Source organism: Ochotona curzoniae, unplaced genomic scaffold, assembly GCF_017591425.1.
Source record: "Ochotona curzoniae isolate NIBS_2020 unplaced genomic scaffold, NIBS_Ocur_1.0 contig_2321, whole genome shotgun sequence".
Lineage (NCBI taxonomy): Eukaryota > Metazoa > Chordata > Mammalia > Lagomorpha > Ochotonidae > Ochotona > Ochotona curzoniae.
In genome coordinates, this window is record NW_024465421.1 from 23,844,504 (window position 1) to 23,858,560 (window position 14,057).

Here is a 14,057-nt window from a genome sequence, read left to right on the forward strand (position 1 = left end):
CGGCGGGAGGGGCGTGTCCTCGGCGATGATTGGTCAACGTAGGGAGGAGTCGCTGCTGATTGGTCCCACCTCGGTCCTTAAGCGGCTGCGCGGCCGCTGCGCGGCGGCCGGCGACGCTATGGCGTTCTGCAGCTTCTTTGGGGGCGAGGTCTTCCAGAACCACTTTGAGCCAGGTTCGGCCGGCAGCGGCTTCCAGGGGCTGTGGCGCTGGGAAGCCTTGGGGCTTGCAGGGGCGCGATGGGCCGGCCGGGCCGGGGCTGGTGCGCGGCCTGCGTGGCTCTGCCCGCTCAGGACTCGGGGTCCCGGGACCGCTCACCGAGCCGCCGCCGGCCCCTGGCCCTGGGCGGTGGTAGTAGGGCCTGGGGCGACTGGGGGCATGGCTGGCCCCCCGGCCCTGGCCAGAGGCCCTGCCGAGGCGCCCGCTGAGGTTGACATATGTCCAGGGCTGGGCCTGTGGCTGGGTTCCCCTGTGAGCAGTGGACGCGCCCCTGGGGCTGGGCAGGGGTGGAGAGGAACAGCTGCTGGGCATTACCTCGCCCCATCCTCGGATCCCTGGCCTGGGTCCCCGGTGGTCAAACAGTTCTGCCAATGTGAGACCCCATTCTCACTGCCCTGGACGGCTGCTGGCGCTTGTCCGCTCAAGGTCAGGGGCGATGGGAGAGGGTGGATCCAGTCCTGCCCTGGCAGTTCCTGTTCTGGGTTCTGGCATGGTTTTGCAAGCTCTCCCCCCTGGGGAAGCAGGGGGGTACCCTGCAGTCCTGGAGAGCTCCACTGGGCAGAGGCTGCAGCAGCTGCTGACCCCGGTATTTGGCCCCCCAGGCATATACGTGTGCACCAAGTGTGGCTACGAGCTCTTCTCCAGCCGCTCCAAGTACGCTCACTCGTCCCCGTGGCCTGCGTTCACCGAGACCATTCATGCCGACAGCGTGACCAAGTGTCCCGAGGACAACCGGCCTGGAGCTCTCAAGGTGCTGCCCGCGGGAGCTGGCCACTCCGTCTGGTCCAGTCTGCTCAGGCCTCAGCCGGGGAGTGGCCACCCAGATGCTTTTATTTTAATTTTTAAAGAAGATTTATCTGAAAGGCAGAGTTAGAGATCTTCCACCTGCTGGTTGACTCCCCAGATAGCTACAACCAGCAGGGCCTGTGCCAGGCCGGAGCCAGGAGCTCCTCCAGGCCTCCCACACGGGTGCAGGGTCCCAAGGCTTTGGGCCGTCCTGCACTGCTTTCCCAGGCCACAAGCAGGGAGCTGGATGGGAAATGGAGCAGCTGGGACTAGAACCAGGCCCATATGGGGTACGGACATCACAGGTGGTGGCTTATCCTGCTATGCCACACCTTGGTTCCTTAGGGAGGTCTAGGGTTCTGGGGGGGACACGGGGGGCACGGCTGCCATCCCCAGTGCCTAGCCAGGCCATCGGCCCCTCGGGTTCCCAGGCTGCCTGGGGCAGTCCGGCAGTCATCTGGCAGTTGCTGTGGCTGCTCCAGGGGGTGACCTTGTCCTCCCAGGTGTCCTGTGGCAAGTGTGGCCACCGGCTCGGCCATGAGTTCCTCAATGATGGCCCGAAGCCAGGGCAGTCACGCTTCTGAATCTTCAGCAACACACTCAAGTTTGTCCCTAAAGGTGAGGGGACTGTCCCAGGCCGGGGGTGCTGGGGGAGTGCCCCACAAAGGGTGGTCCTAGGGCGGCTATGGCAGAGGCCGGGCAGCCCCTTCTCGCAGTGGAGTCCAAGGTTGGCGTCCCAGCCTCTCTGGGTCTTGTCCTCACCCTGACCTCGGCCCATGAGAGCCATGCCCTCGTGCCCTCGTGCCCTTGGTGAGAGCCCTGTGCATATGTGGCCACATGGCAGGCGTTCTGTGTGGCCGTTGTCCCCCCATGCCTGTCTGCAGACCCCAACGCTGGGGCTCCTTGCACAGCTCTGCTCCCCTCCTCGCTGTTGCTTTGCTGTCCCCGGGGCCATTCTCCATGCAATGGGACTGCCGGGGCCTGGTGTCTGCTGTCCCCGGAGGGCTCGGGTCACGTCCCTCCCGGTCCCCCATGATGGGTTCCTCTCCCTGTGTTTTCAGGTGGGGACACTCTTGCTTCCCAAGAACAGTAGGCGGTTGCCACGCCCCCTTCTGTGTCCATGCTTGGCTCCCCGGCCAGGAGGATCACCTTGGAAAGGTGGCTTGTCTGCCTGGCTGGGCCCGGGGTGTGCACAGCTGTCTCAGGCCCCTCCTGGACCTGCCCAGAGGGGTCCACTCCCCTCACCGCCACTGCCCCTGCCCTCGTCACTGCATGATCTGCTCTGGCCAAACGCTTCTAGGCCAGCCAGAGTGGTGATGTCTGTGACCTGTTGGGAGCAGCCCTCAGACCCTCCGTCTTGCATCAGGCGTGCAGGCTCCGTGAGCACTCGGTGAAGCAGCTGAGACTCTGTGGCCAGACCTGCACAGCTCCTGCCCACACACCTGTCCCTCCCCAGCACCCAGCCATACGCTCGCGAGCCCTCGCTGGCCAGGGTGCGTGTGTGTCCGTGTGTGGAAAGAGTAAAGCAGAAGCAGCTGCGCAGTGTGTCCCAGGCCTTCTCTGTACCGTGTCGGGGTGGCCGTGACCTTGCTGGCTCTGCTGAGGCCGACTCTCCTGGTTTGTGCTGGCTGGAGGGGACGCCCCGTGAGCAGGGCACGCGGGGCAGTCACGGCACAGCGTGTGTGTTGGGGGAGGGAGGGGCTGCCGCTCGGCCCCTGTGGTCAGGCAGGGGACGTGCTGTGCCATCATGGGAGCAGGCGTGCCCTGGGGGGTGGGAACACATGTTTTGTGTGCCCACAGGCAGTGCCTACTGCCTGCAGCGGGTCTGTGGGGAGTGGCTCTTATGAAATAACCATATATGGATTTGAACAGTTCTGCACCAAAATTTTTTTATTCCAGTTTCTATGAACCTTTTTTTAAAGATTTATTTATTTATTTGAGTCAGGTGTGTAGATCTGGGTGGTCTACTTCCCAGATGTCCAAATGAAGCCAGGAGCTTCCTCCATGTCTCCTATGAGGGTGCCAGGGTGCAAACCTCTGGGCCATCTTCTGTGTCTACCTATACCACCAGCAGGCAGCTGGATTGCAAGTGGAGCAGCCGGGACTCAAACCAGCCTGTAGGGGATACCAGCACCATAGACAGTGGTTTAACCCACTTTGCCACAACATCAGCCTCCCCCTTTTAAAGATTTACTTATTTATTTACTTAAAGATGTATTTATTTTTATTGCAAAGTCAGATATATACATATATATAGATAGAGAGAGAGAGAGGAGGAGAGACAGAGGAAGATCTTCTGACCGATGATTCACTCCCCAAGTAAGCACAACAGCTGGTGCTGATCCACTCCAAAGCCAGGAGCCATGGGCTTCTTCTGGGTCTCCCACGCGGGTACAGGGTCCCAAGGCTTTGGGCCATCCTGCTTTCCCAGGTCACAAGCAGGGAGCTGGATGGGAAGTGGGCCTGCCAGGATTAGAACCAGTGTCCATATGGAATCCTGACGCCTTCAAGGTGAGGACTTTGACTGCTAGGCCACCGTGCTGGGTTCCTACCAGCCCTCTTTTTAAGGGGAAAAAAAAAAAGTATTGGAGCGGGAAAGGAGGAGAGAGATCTGTAGGTTCACTCCCCAAATGAGCAACACCAGGAACCTGGGGTTCTGTCTGCGTCTCACATGTCGGGGCAGGTATTCCAGAAGCCCACCTCAACCTGGCCCTGGCCACTGTGGGCATCTGGGGACTGAGCTGTGGTGAAGGACTGCCCTCCTCTCTGGTTTGCCTCTTGGAACAGCTGGCACTGGGACCTGCAGTCAGCTGGAGTGATGTCAGGATGAGAGGGCAGGGCTGGCACAGATCTGGTGTAGGGGCTGGTGCAGCCCCTTCCCCAGGGCCCACTGGAGCTGGTTGGATGCAGGCCTCCCAGGGCAGGCGGCCTCCTGGGAGGGGCCCCAGTCAGCCCTTGCTCCTCCTCACAGCCCAGGTCTCCCCATGTCCAGGGGACCTGTGGCTGGTCACCAGCGAGTCTCTTGTGTTGGGGAAGGTGGAAAGGGGCCGTTGCTGTTGGCTTGAGGGGATGGGTCCACTGGGAATAGGAGCTGTGCAGGGGCCCTGGCTCCCAGATGTGGATTGGCACAGAGGGGCTAGGGGATGTCCTGCTTGGAGGAGGGCTGGACGTGGGGGGAGGGGTATGAGAGCCAGCCCCCTTCTCCACCATGGCTGGCATTCGGAGCTGGGGGGCCAGGGTCGGGTCCTCCTACTTGGTGCTGGCTTTGGCAGCCTCTAGATCTGGGGACTAGAACCGAGTGTACCTTTTGGGGGTGCTGCTGGTGAGCGGGGTGCCCCACTCCTACTGCAGCTCCCCCCTTGGCCCTCGGGTGCCTCTGCCTCCCAGTACCGGCTCAGGCTGGCCTACACTCTCATCGGGCAGCAAGTGGTTGCAGGCAGACCACGTGTCCTCAGGGGCATCGCCACTGGAAATGGGGCAGGGGCTCCACTGGGAGGAGCTCTGCAGGGGCTGTGCCCACCACACGTGAGCTGCTGCTGGACACTCCAGGTGGTTGTAGTGGATCAGACAGGAGTCGGGTTCCAAGGCTGGGCCTTGGCCTTGGCATTCCTGGCACCTTGCCCTGGTCCAGTTTGTCCCTGGACATGGCCCAAGAACAGACCAGCCTCCGGCAAACCTGGCTGACCCATCCAGGCTGTGTCCCCAGGCTCAGGGCCACAGCTGGGTCAGCGGGCAGAGGCTGGGGATGGGGAACCGGTGGGAGTTGCCTGCGTCCCTCTGAGGGCCCCATGCTCATGTGCACACTCTGTCCTGGGAGTGGGTGTCAGGGCTGGGGGGCCTGGCTGGCGGGGCCTGGCTGGCAGGGCTGGACGGAGGACAGGGTGGTGTTTCTAGCACTAGTGCCCCGGCTCCCTCCCCTCCCAGGGACCTGGCACCTGCAACCACTGTGAGAACACAGCCTGTCCTCTCCCACCTGTGTCAGGTGCTTCCCTGGGGACCAAGGGCTGTGTTCTGGGAGGTCTGGGTAAGCTGCCAACAGACCACCTGGCCACTGTCTCAGGGCTGTGGGCAGCAAATATTTGCAGAATGAAGTGCTCACCTGAGCACTCCCATGCCTCTGGCTGCTTCCCAACCGCCCCAGGAGGGTCAGCAAGGGGTCCCCACCCCAGGCTGGGCAGTGGGTAGGAGGTCCAAGCCCCTCCAGCGCTCACCGCCCTGCTCACACCTGCCAGCAGGGGGCGCCCTGGCCTTGAGCAGCGGAGCGCAGGCGGCGTGCGCGGGGGGAGATGTCCCTTTGGGGTCCTCTTCCTGGGAGGGAGCCACATCCTTTGTGTGTAGGGGCAAAGCTGGCATCCCAAGTGGAAAAACCTCACACGAATCAAGGCCAGCTGGGCCTGGCCACGACGCCCTCCCACCACTCCCTTTGCGGGTTAGAGGAATAGGTGGGGAGGGTGTGCTAACCAGAGCACAAGTTCCTGCGCCCCTGTGTGTGGGGAGCTCTCTAGCAGCCCCCACACAGGAGGAAACACCCGCCAGGGTCATAGACTCTTGTACACACACCCTCCCTGGGGAGGGGATCCACGGGGCAAGGGGCAGAGTGGTGGTGCAGGGGAGGGACACACCCCCCCACGGGCCACAGCTGGACCATGGCTGGCACTGCCCCTGCTCTTCTGGAGTTCAAGGGGAGGTCAAGACAGATGTCAATCAAAGCCCTCCACAGGGAAATCGCCAGTCTGCAAGGGGAGGTGGAGGCACACCCACACAGCCTGGCCAGGGTCCAGGGGGCTGGGCTGGGCCCCCTCGTCCTGCCCCTGGACTCGCTGTACCCTCCTGCTGCGCCCGCCCCGTCCCGTCAGCCGTCTCCTGAGGTGCACCTGCTGGCTGTCCATGTGTCTGATGGTTGAGCCAAGGAATGTGCCTTCTGCTCTTGACCAGAGTGGGGCCCAGGGCAGTCTGGGCTGTGTGTGCCAGCTGCAGGCCCCGGGCTCCCATCCGCCCTTCATGCTAGAGCAGGTGGAAGGGAAAGCTCCCGAGTCTCCATGCTGACTCCGGCCCCCCGGGCCCATTCCTCCTTGTGTCCTCATGGGGACCAGTTCCTCCTGCCAAGTTTTCTGGCTGGTGTGGGGAGGGGGAACTGAGTAGAAGGAAGCCAGCAGGGGCCGCAGCCTGGCAAAGGCCAGAGGGAAGAACCAGCCTGGCTGGAACAAAGCTCCTGCAAGCTAGACCAGAGGGTGAGCTTCCACTGACCCCGTGAGTGCCAGCACGCCAAACACAACACGATGCCATTCAGAGCTCCGGGCTGAGGCTTGCTGCGACCTGGCACGTGCAGCTGTGGGCTCCGGGTCCTGGGACCTGGTGGGTCTTGGTCCATTGGCCCTGTGGGGCCTCCTCTAGCCAGGTCTGTGGGTCAGGGCCGACAGCTGTCCCCCCAGAGGCGCCCCAGCAGTGGGAGGGCGTGGCTCAGTTTACCGCTTGCCTGCCTTCCCCAGGCAGGTCGTGCTGGGGGCAGGTGACCCAGGCAGGAATCACACTCTGGGAGACGCAGGCAGAGCCTCCCCACCTTCATTTCTGTAGGCAGGGTTGCTCTGCCAACGTCTCGGGTGCTGCCAGGTGGGCTAAGTCAAGTAGAACAGTGCCAACAGGTTCGAATTCAGCTCATCCTTATGTGTGTCCCAATCCCCGAGCCATCCCCATCAGCCCTCACCTCCAAGTCTTGCTGCAGACCCACGCCCTAGGCTGCGTACTGGCATGACACCACTGGTGCAGCTCCCTGCCCCCGTGTCCGGGCCAGGCGCAGAGGCCGCCTGCTTCTTTGGTCCACTGGGTCCAGCCACGCAGCTCTCACCGGGCCAGCACTCGGTCCGCGCACCTCCTGTGATTCGAGAGGGGCGGGGTTGGTGTGGTGAGTGCGGTGCTGGGGCCCCCCAGCTCAGGGCTCAAGACGCCGGGACCAGGTTCCCGTGGTCACTGCGGCTTCCCGGGTGTTCCAGGTGGGGCCACAGCCCTGGACCGGGCGGAGCGTTCCGGCCCCGCCTCGCGCCTAGTCCGAGTCTCCCCCCTGGCCCTTGGGATGAGCGCGGCGCAGATCGGGATGCGCGCCCGCCCTCGGCCCCGCTCCCGGGCTTGGACGCCCACTCCATGGCAGGTAGAGGCAGCCCAGACGACGGGGCTGGGGCCGGCTAGGGCGCCTGGGCAGGGGACAGCGCTGCGGGTGCTCCATGCGCCGCGGGTGCTCCATGCGCCGCGGGTGCTCGGCACCTTGGTGCTTGGCGCCTACCACCTCTGTGTCCTTCCGGGCCGCTACCCGCCCGCACTCCGCACCTGCTCCCTCGTCCGCCAGCAGCTCGGGCGTGCCCGGCCTAGGCATGAGGAAGGGCGGCTGCACCCCGACATCCGCGCTGGGCTCCCAGTCCCATTTATCCGACAGGTGCTAGGGGCGCGGTCTCACCTGGCACCCCTGGTATCGACTGGAGGATGGAAGCTAGCCTGTGAGCGCCCAGGCTTGACCTCCGGGATTTGGGCTCCCAGGGCGACAGGAAACTTGGGCAACTCCAGGGCAGCTCCCTAGCCGGCCCGCAAAAGGGCGCAGGAAGTAATTTCCATCCGTGGAAGTCCTGGGGCGCCTTGGACTCCAGCCAGCCGCAGGCGTGTTGCCCTGGCTTGGAAGAGTCACAGAGAAGCTTTCACGCAGTGCTTCCCTCTGCAGATGCTGTAGCGGCCAGAGCTGGCCAGGCCCAAGCCAGGAGCCTGGACATTCTTCGGGTCTCTCGCGGGGTGCAGGCTGGTTAGCAGGGAGCTGCCGACACTGCAGGCGGCGGTTTAACCCAAGCTTCATAGTACCAGTCTCCACAGCTTTAAATGTGCTGCATAGAGGCAGGCCAGGAGACAGGGTTAATCTAGTTGTTGCATCTTACTTGACCCTGATTAACATTCTATTAAGAGAAAATCAGTTTGCAAGTCATTAGACTAAGTGATAGCAATGGGAAACACAAAAGTGCAATGTCCTCAGGTTTATCTGAGCGCACCGCGGGACGCCCTGTTTTACTCCTATATTCCTGCACGCATCCACGCAGGCAGGCAGTTGCTCAGCGCCTCGGAGCCAGAGCACGCCCATCTCCAGCTGGACAAGTAGCCCAGGCTACCCGACACGCAGGGAGCACAGGGCAGCTCAGGACGGCCACCGCTTGGCCTGGTCCAGTGCCCACAGCCCCTGCAGTGACCACAGCCTGCCCCGTCTCCCTCTGAGCGAGAAATCCAACAGCCTGCACCCCCAACCTGGGCTGACACGGAGCCACATGCACCCCCAACCTGGGCTGGCACGGAGCCACATGCACCCCCAACCTGGGCTGACACGGAGCCTCGTGTACCCCCAACCTGGGTTGGCACGGAGCCTCATGTACCTCTAACCTGGGCTGACACGGAGCCTCGTGTACCCCTAACCTGGGCTGGCACGGAGCCACATGCACCCCTAACCTGGGCTGACACGGAGCCACATGCACCCCTAACCTGGGCTGACACGGAGCCACATGCACCCTTAACCTGGGCTGACACGTAGCCTCGTGTACCCCTAACCTGGGCTGGCACGGAGCCACATGCACCCCAACCTGGGCTGGCACGGAGCCACATGCACCCCAACCTGGGCTGGCACGGAGCCATCTGCACCCCCAACCTGGGCTGACACGGAGCCTCGTGTACCCCCAACCTGGGCTGACACCGCCACCTGAGGCGGCGAGGGCAGAATCCTTTCCAGAATTTCCCCAATGTTACCTTAGTTGGGACATGGGCAGCCCACCAGGGGCCCCCTACCCTAACCTGCTGGCATTCTCGTCCTCCTTCAGGCGAGTGTGGCACCGCACGGCACCCTGGCGGGGGCAGAAGGGAAGCCATGCTCCTGTGAGAGAAGCAGGGCAGTGGGGAGGGGCGGGGCCGAGCGCGGGGGCGGGGCGTGGTCTCGCCGGGGCGGGCCTGAGTTTGGGGCGTGGCCTCGCCACGGCGGGTCCCGAGCTTGGGGCGTGGTCTCGCCAGGGCGGGGCCTGCGTTTGGGGCGTGGCCTCGCCACGGCGGGTCCCGAGCTTGGGCGTGGTCTCGCGGGGGCGGGGCCTGGCGCTAACGGTCGCGCGCCGCGGGCGCCCCGGGCTGCCGGCTGAGGGCCGAGCGCTGAGGAGACCGGGACGAGGGACGCCGCGACCAGGAAGCCCGCCGGAGCCACGGGCCGGGGCGCCTCGGTGAGCGGCGCCGGCTTCCACCCATCCTGGCCCGGGGTTCCGGCCTCGGCGCCCATTTCTTTTCGGCTGTGACAGACGGGGAGTGCGGCGGGGGCTCCCCGCGCCGCCGTGCCCTGGGCGCCGCCCGAGCCCGTGGCCGGCCGAGCGGGGCATGCGGCCTCTCGGTGCGGCGGACGCCGTGTCCGTGAGCGGCCGGCGCTGTGGCGGCGGCGCGGGGAGCATTCTAGAAGCGCGTCGTGCGCTGCCGCCGTGGCCCCCTTCGCCCCGAGCGCCCGGAGCGCCTGCTGGGCGGGCGGGGAGACGCGGGGCGGGCGGGGAGACGGGGAGACGCGGGGCGGGCCGGGAGACGCGGGGCGGGCGGGGAGACGCGGGGAGACGGGGAGACGCGGGGCGGGCGGGGAGACGGGGAGACGCGGGGCGGGCCGGGAGACGCGGGGCGGGCCGGGAGGCGGGGAGACGCGGGGCGGGCGGGGAGACGCGGGGAGACGGGGAGACGCGGGGCGGGCGGGGAGACGCGGGGCGGGCGGGGAGACGGGGAGACGCGGGGAGACGGGGAGCCCACTCGCCCGCGCCGCACGTCCAGCCCCGGACTGTGAGCTGTCAGGCGCCGAAGCCGCGGGGAAGCAGGCCGACGCGGGCGCCCCGCTGTGCGCTTTGGGGCGCTTCACCGAGAGATGCGAAGGGATACAAACGTGGGGCCAGTGCACAGCAGGTTAAGATGTAAAGAAATCCTTTTTTAAGATTCATTTATTGTTATTGAAAAGTCAGATATAGAGAGGAGGAGAGACAGAGAGGAAGATCTTCATTCAGATGATTCACTCCCCAAGTGAGCGCGACGGCTGATGCTATGCTGGTCCGAAGCCAGGAGCCAGGAACCTCCTCCAGGTCTCCCACATGGGCGCAGGGTCCCAAGGCTTTGGGCCGTCCTCGACTGCTCTCCCAGGCCACAAGCAGGGAGCTGGATGGGAAGCGGGGCTGCCGGGATTAGAACCGGCGCCCATATGGGATCCTGGCACATTCAAGGCGAGGACTTTAGCTGCTAGGCCACTGCACCGGGCCCAAGATCTAAATAAATCTTACTTAAAGTGGGGGAGCAAGGATGTGCAGAACTCACTTAGGTTGTAGGTAGCTTGTGTTTTACACAAAATCCAGCACCTGAGTAACTCATCTTTCTCTAACGTCAAGTGTCTAGCACTCGCTAGCTCTTGATAAATCTTGCTTGGTTTAGCAGATGGAAGAATGAATGAATGTCACCATTTGGTAAGTATTTCAGATCGTGGAATTGCACACAATAAAGCCAAACACCCCAAGGATTGTATGGGAAATTTAGCACTGCTTAATTCTAGAGTTTTCTCCTGGTGCTGAGGGTCTTGAGTGCTGAAATCGCTGACCTGGATGAAAACAGCTGTGAGATAGCTCATAGATGGACATTACGCACATGTTAAGAAATCAGATTTTGGGGCCTGGCGCGATAGCGTAATGGTTAAGCTCCTCGCCTTGAATGTGACAGGATCCCATATGTTGCCAGTTCTAATCCTGGCAGCTCCAGTTCCCATCTAGCTCTCTGCTTGTGGCCCGGGAAAGCAGTCGAGAACAGCCCAAAGCCTTGGGACCTGCACCCGCATGGGAGACCCAGAAGAGGTAGGATCAAGGCTCCTGGCTTCGGATTGGCACAGCTCCTGTTGCAGTCACTTGGGGAGTGAATCAGCGGATGAAAGATCTTCACCCCCCCTCTATATATGACTTTGCAATAAACATAAATAAATCTTTTTTAAAAAATCACATTTTAAGGATGAGAAAGTTAATCTTCAGTAGTGTAAAGACATGACTGCTGATTTATATTGTATCAACAATTAATTTTTTAAATAATTTTTTTATTGGAAAGGCAGATCAAATTTATAGAGAAAAGGAGAAACAGAGAGGAAGATCTTCCATTACTCCTCCAGCAGCCACAGCGGCTGGAACTGAGCCAGAGCCAGGAGCCAGGAGCTCCTCTGGGTCTCCCACGCGGGTGCAGGTCCCAAGGCCTCGGGCCGTCCCTGACTGCTTTCCCAGGCCACAGGCAGGGAGCTGGATGGGAAGTGGAGCTGCCGGGACACAAACTGCTATCCATATGGGTTCTTGGTGCCTGAGTCACGCCGGGCCACCAAAATTAATTTTTTAAATTTTATTTTTATTTGAAAGGTAGACTTACAGAGAGTTCGTCCGTCCACAGTTCACTGCCCAGGTGGCAGCAGCGGCTGGAGCTGGAGCCATCCCAAGCCGGGGAGGAGAGCTGCTTGCTCCTGAGGGGCTGCTGTTGGCACGTCAGCAGGAGCTGGATCGGAATGGAGCAGCTCTGGTCTCACACTGACCCACAAGGGTGCCGGAGCCACAGACGGAGGCTTATCCTGCTCTGCCATGGAGTTGCCCTCCCCCAATTAAGAATTTTTCATGAAAAATATTGTGCCTAGCTATGCATTCCAAAATTATAAAAAGGCATTTTGAACACATCTGCTATTGGTTGAATGTCTATTTCATTATTACAAAATTTTCAAAGACTGAAATATTGAATGTTTTTCTTAATAGCTTTTTAAACCTTGAAATTTTTCATGGCTTATTTCAGTTATTTAATTTGTACATCTAAATTCTATCTTGTAAAATACAGGTTAAAACATGGCAAGCTCCTCTGCATCGAAGGCCTTCACTGCGCTTTCCGATCTCCATCCAAGTTTGGCTTACGTGGTAGGTTCGGTGCCTGGGTGAAGCTTTGTGCTGTACAGGATGGCACGTGGCCGGGACTGACTCATCCGACACGCACTGGCGCAGCGCGTGCTGCTGCCCCGCGCGGTAGCTCGGCCCGCATCCGGTTCCTGTGACGCAGCTGAACAAAGACTCGCCTTGCTCTGTCACGGAGGCGATGTGTGATGGCAGGGACTGCTGGCAATTATGCAAAGTGGTCAACGTTTTTACGTTACCTTAATAAATATTAAATAAAATAACAACTTAAGTGATTAGCCAAATTTAACATTGTAGAATTAAATGATTCTTATTCAGGAGTAGCAGTTCTGTAATCATCAGTGTATTTTCTGAAGTACTTGCTATTGCACTGCTTGCAAGACGTAAGGAGTGCTGCGGGCACGCCTTGCACACTCGGACCCCTGTGAGACGCTGTGGAGGCCTTCAGTGACTTCACATTTATCAGGACCTTGCTGGCTGGAGCCGGCAGCGGAGCACCCCCAGCGAAGCGGTTACTGTACTCCTTTCCATCCCGCTCTGAGGAGTTTGCTCTTTACATGTGCCTTTTTTCAAAGAAAGATGTATTTATTTTTATTGGAGAGTCAGATATAGAGAGAGGAGAGACGGAGAGGAAGATCTTCCATCCGATGGTTCACTCCCCAAGTGAGCGCAACAGCCCATGCTGCGCCGATCCGAAGCCAGGAGCCTGGAGTCTCCTGAAGGGGTGCAGGTGCTTGAGCCATGGTCCACTGCTTTCCCATGCCATAAGCAGTGAGTTGGCTCGGAGGTGGAACAGCTGGGACATGGCCCGGCACACACAGGGGACAGCAGCACTGTAGGCGGATTAGTACACAGCACCGCTGCACAGGCCCCTGTGTCTGCTTTTATGAATCGTGGTCAGAGTAATTTTATGAGTGACTAATACATCACATTTCAAAGTTTGTTACTGTTAAAATTTAGTGTTTAGTGTTAACAGTTTTTTACATTTAATCATAGCCAAAAGGCCAAGAAGTGATAACGTAAACAGTTTTTCTGAAAAGATAGTATATTTGTGGGCTCAGTGCAATAGCCTAGTGGCTGAATCCTCGCCTTGCATACATCAGGATCCCTTATGGGTTCCGGTTCTTGTCCCGGCTGCTCTGCTTCCCTTGCGGCTCCCTACTTGAGGCCTGGGAAAGCAGTCGAGGACAGCCGAGTGCTTGGACCCTGCGCCCACGTGGGAGGCCCGGAAGAGGCCCCTGCTTTGGCTCGACGGCGCCAGCGCAGCTCCAGCTTAGCTGCCACTGGAAACCTAACCAGCGCGCAGAAGATGGTTCTCTCCGAATCCCCTGTCTGCAAATCTGACTTTGCAATAAAATGAATAGATTTTTTTTTCAAAAGAGATAAACTACTGGCTAATTATTTCTTCTATTAGTGACTTTTACTCTACGCTTTCTTGAGTTGTGTTTTCCCAATAATTCAGTGAGATTTGAAATGATAGCTGTGCTTTCAAGGCAGCCAACAGCTCGTCTAGTTGGGGTGTATTCAGAAGTTTGCTGTATTTTAAATGTCACTAATCATTATAAGGTTAAAATCAGCTGTTGCAATTAGTGCAGTGTTTTTTTCATAAAAAGTAGTTTTTATTTTTGAAAAGATTTAATGATTTTTTTGATGATCATTATAATTAAATATTGAAACAGAGATGTTATTGTCTAAGTTTTAAAGATTAGGACTCTAGAATAATACACAAACCAATATATACAAAATAATAAACAAATAATACACAATTTTTGGCACAGTCTCACCTATATTATTGTCCAGAATGTTTAGATTAGGAAGCTGGTCAGTTTCCTGTGGATTGTTAGAAAGCCTGTATAAGAAAGCTTTGAAGACACACATGAGTTTGGCATGAATTTGTTAAAGATTGGTAGCACAGGGCAACTACCAAGTTCTATCTGGTGTTTAGAAATACAGAAGAAGCATAACATGCACGAATGGATTTGTGGCAGCACTGTCTTAGTACATCTGTGTTTAAACTGCTCTTCTATGTACTTTTGTTTTTCAGAAAATTATCGGTATAGTAATTGGGAAGACAGACGTCAAAGGCTTTCCAGACAGAAAGAGCTAAGTTT

The 14,057-nt window shown here is 59.2% G+C and overlaps 2 protein-coding genes across 2 annotated transcripts in view; both read left to right on the forward strand.

Moving 5' to 3' along the window:
- The first annotated feature begins 105 nt into the window (after positions 1-105).
- On the forward strand, positions 106-2,536 carry LOC121152062 (methionine-R-sulfoxide reductase B1-like). Its single transcript, XM_040973987.1, has 4 exons — positions 106-173; positions 820-968; positions 1,507-1,621; positions 2,065-2,536. Exons 1-4 carry the CDS (start codon positions 119-121, stop codon positions 2,094-2,096), a joined length of 351 nt encoding a protein of 116 aa, XP_040829921.1. The 5' UTR covers positions 106-118; the 3' UTR covers positions 2,097-2,536.
- Positions 2,537-11,793: 9,257 nt separating this feature from the next.
- LOC121151781 (meiosis-specific with OB domain-containing protein-like) overlaps positions 11,794-14,057 on the forward strand; it is a 30,398-nt gene continuing 28,134 nt past the window's right edge. The window contains exons 1-2 of the mRNA XM_040973585.1: positions 11,794-11,952; positions 13,991-14,048. Of these exons, the coding sequence (XP_040829519.1) occupies positions 11,884-11,952; positions 13,991-14,048 (127 nt within the window). The 5' untranslated portion in view covers positions 11,794-11,883. The remainder of the gene's footprint in view (positions 11,953-13,990; positions 14,049-14,057) is intronic.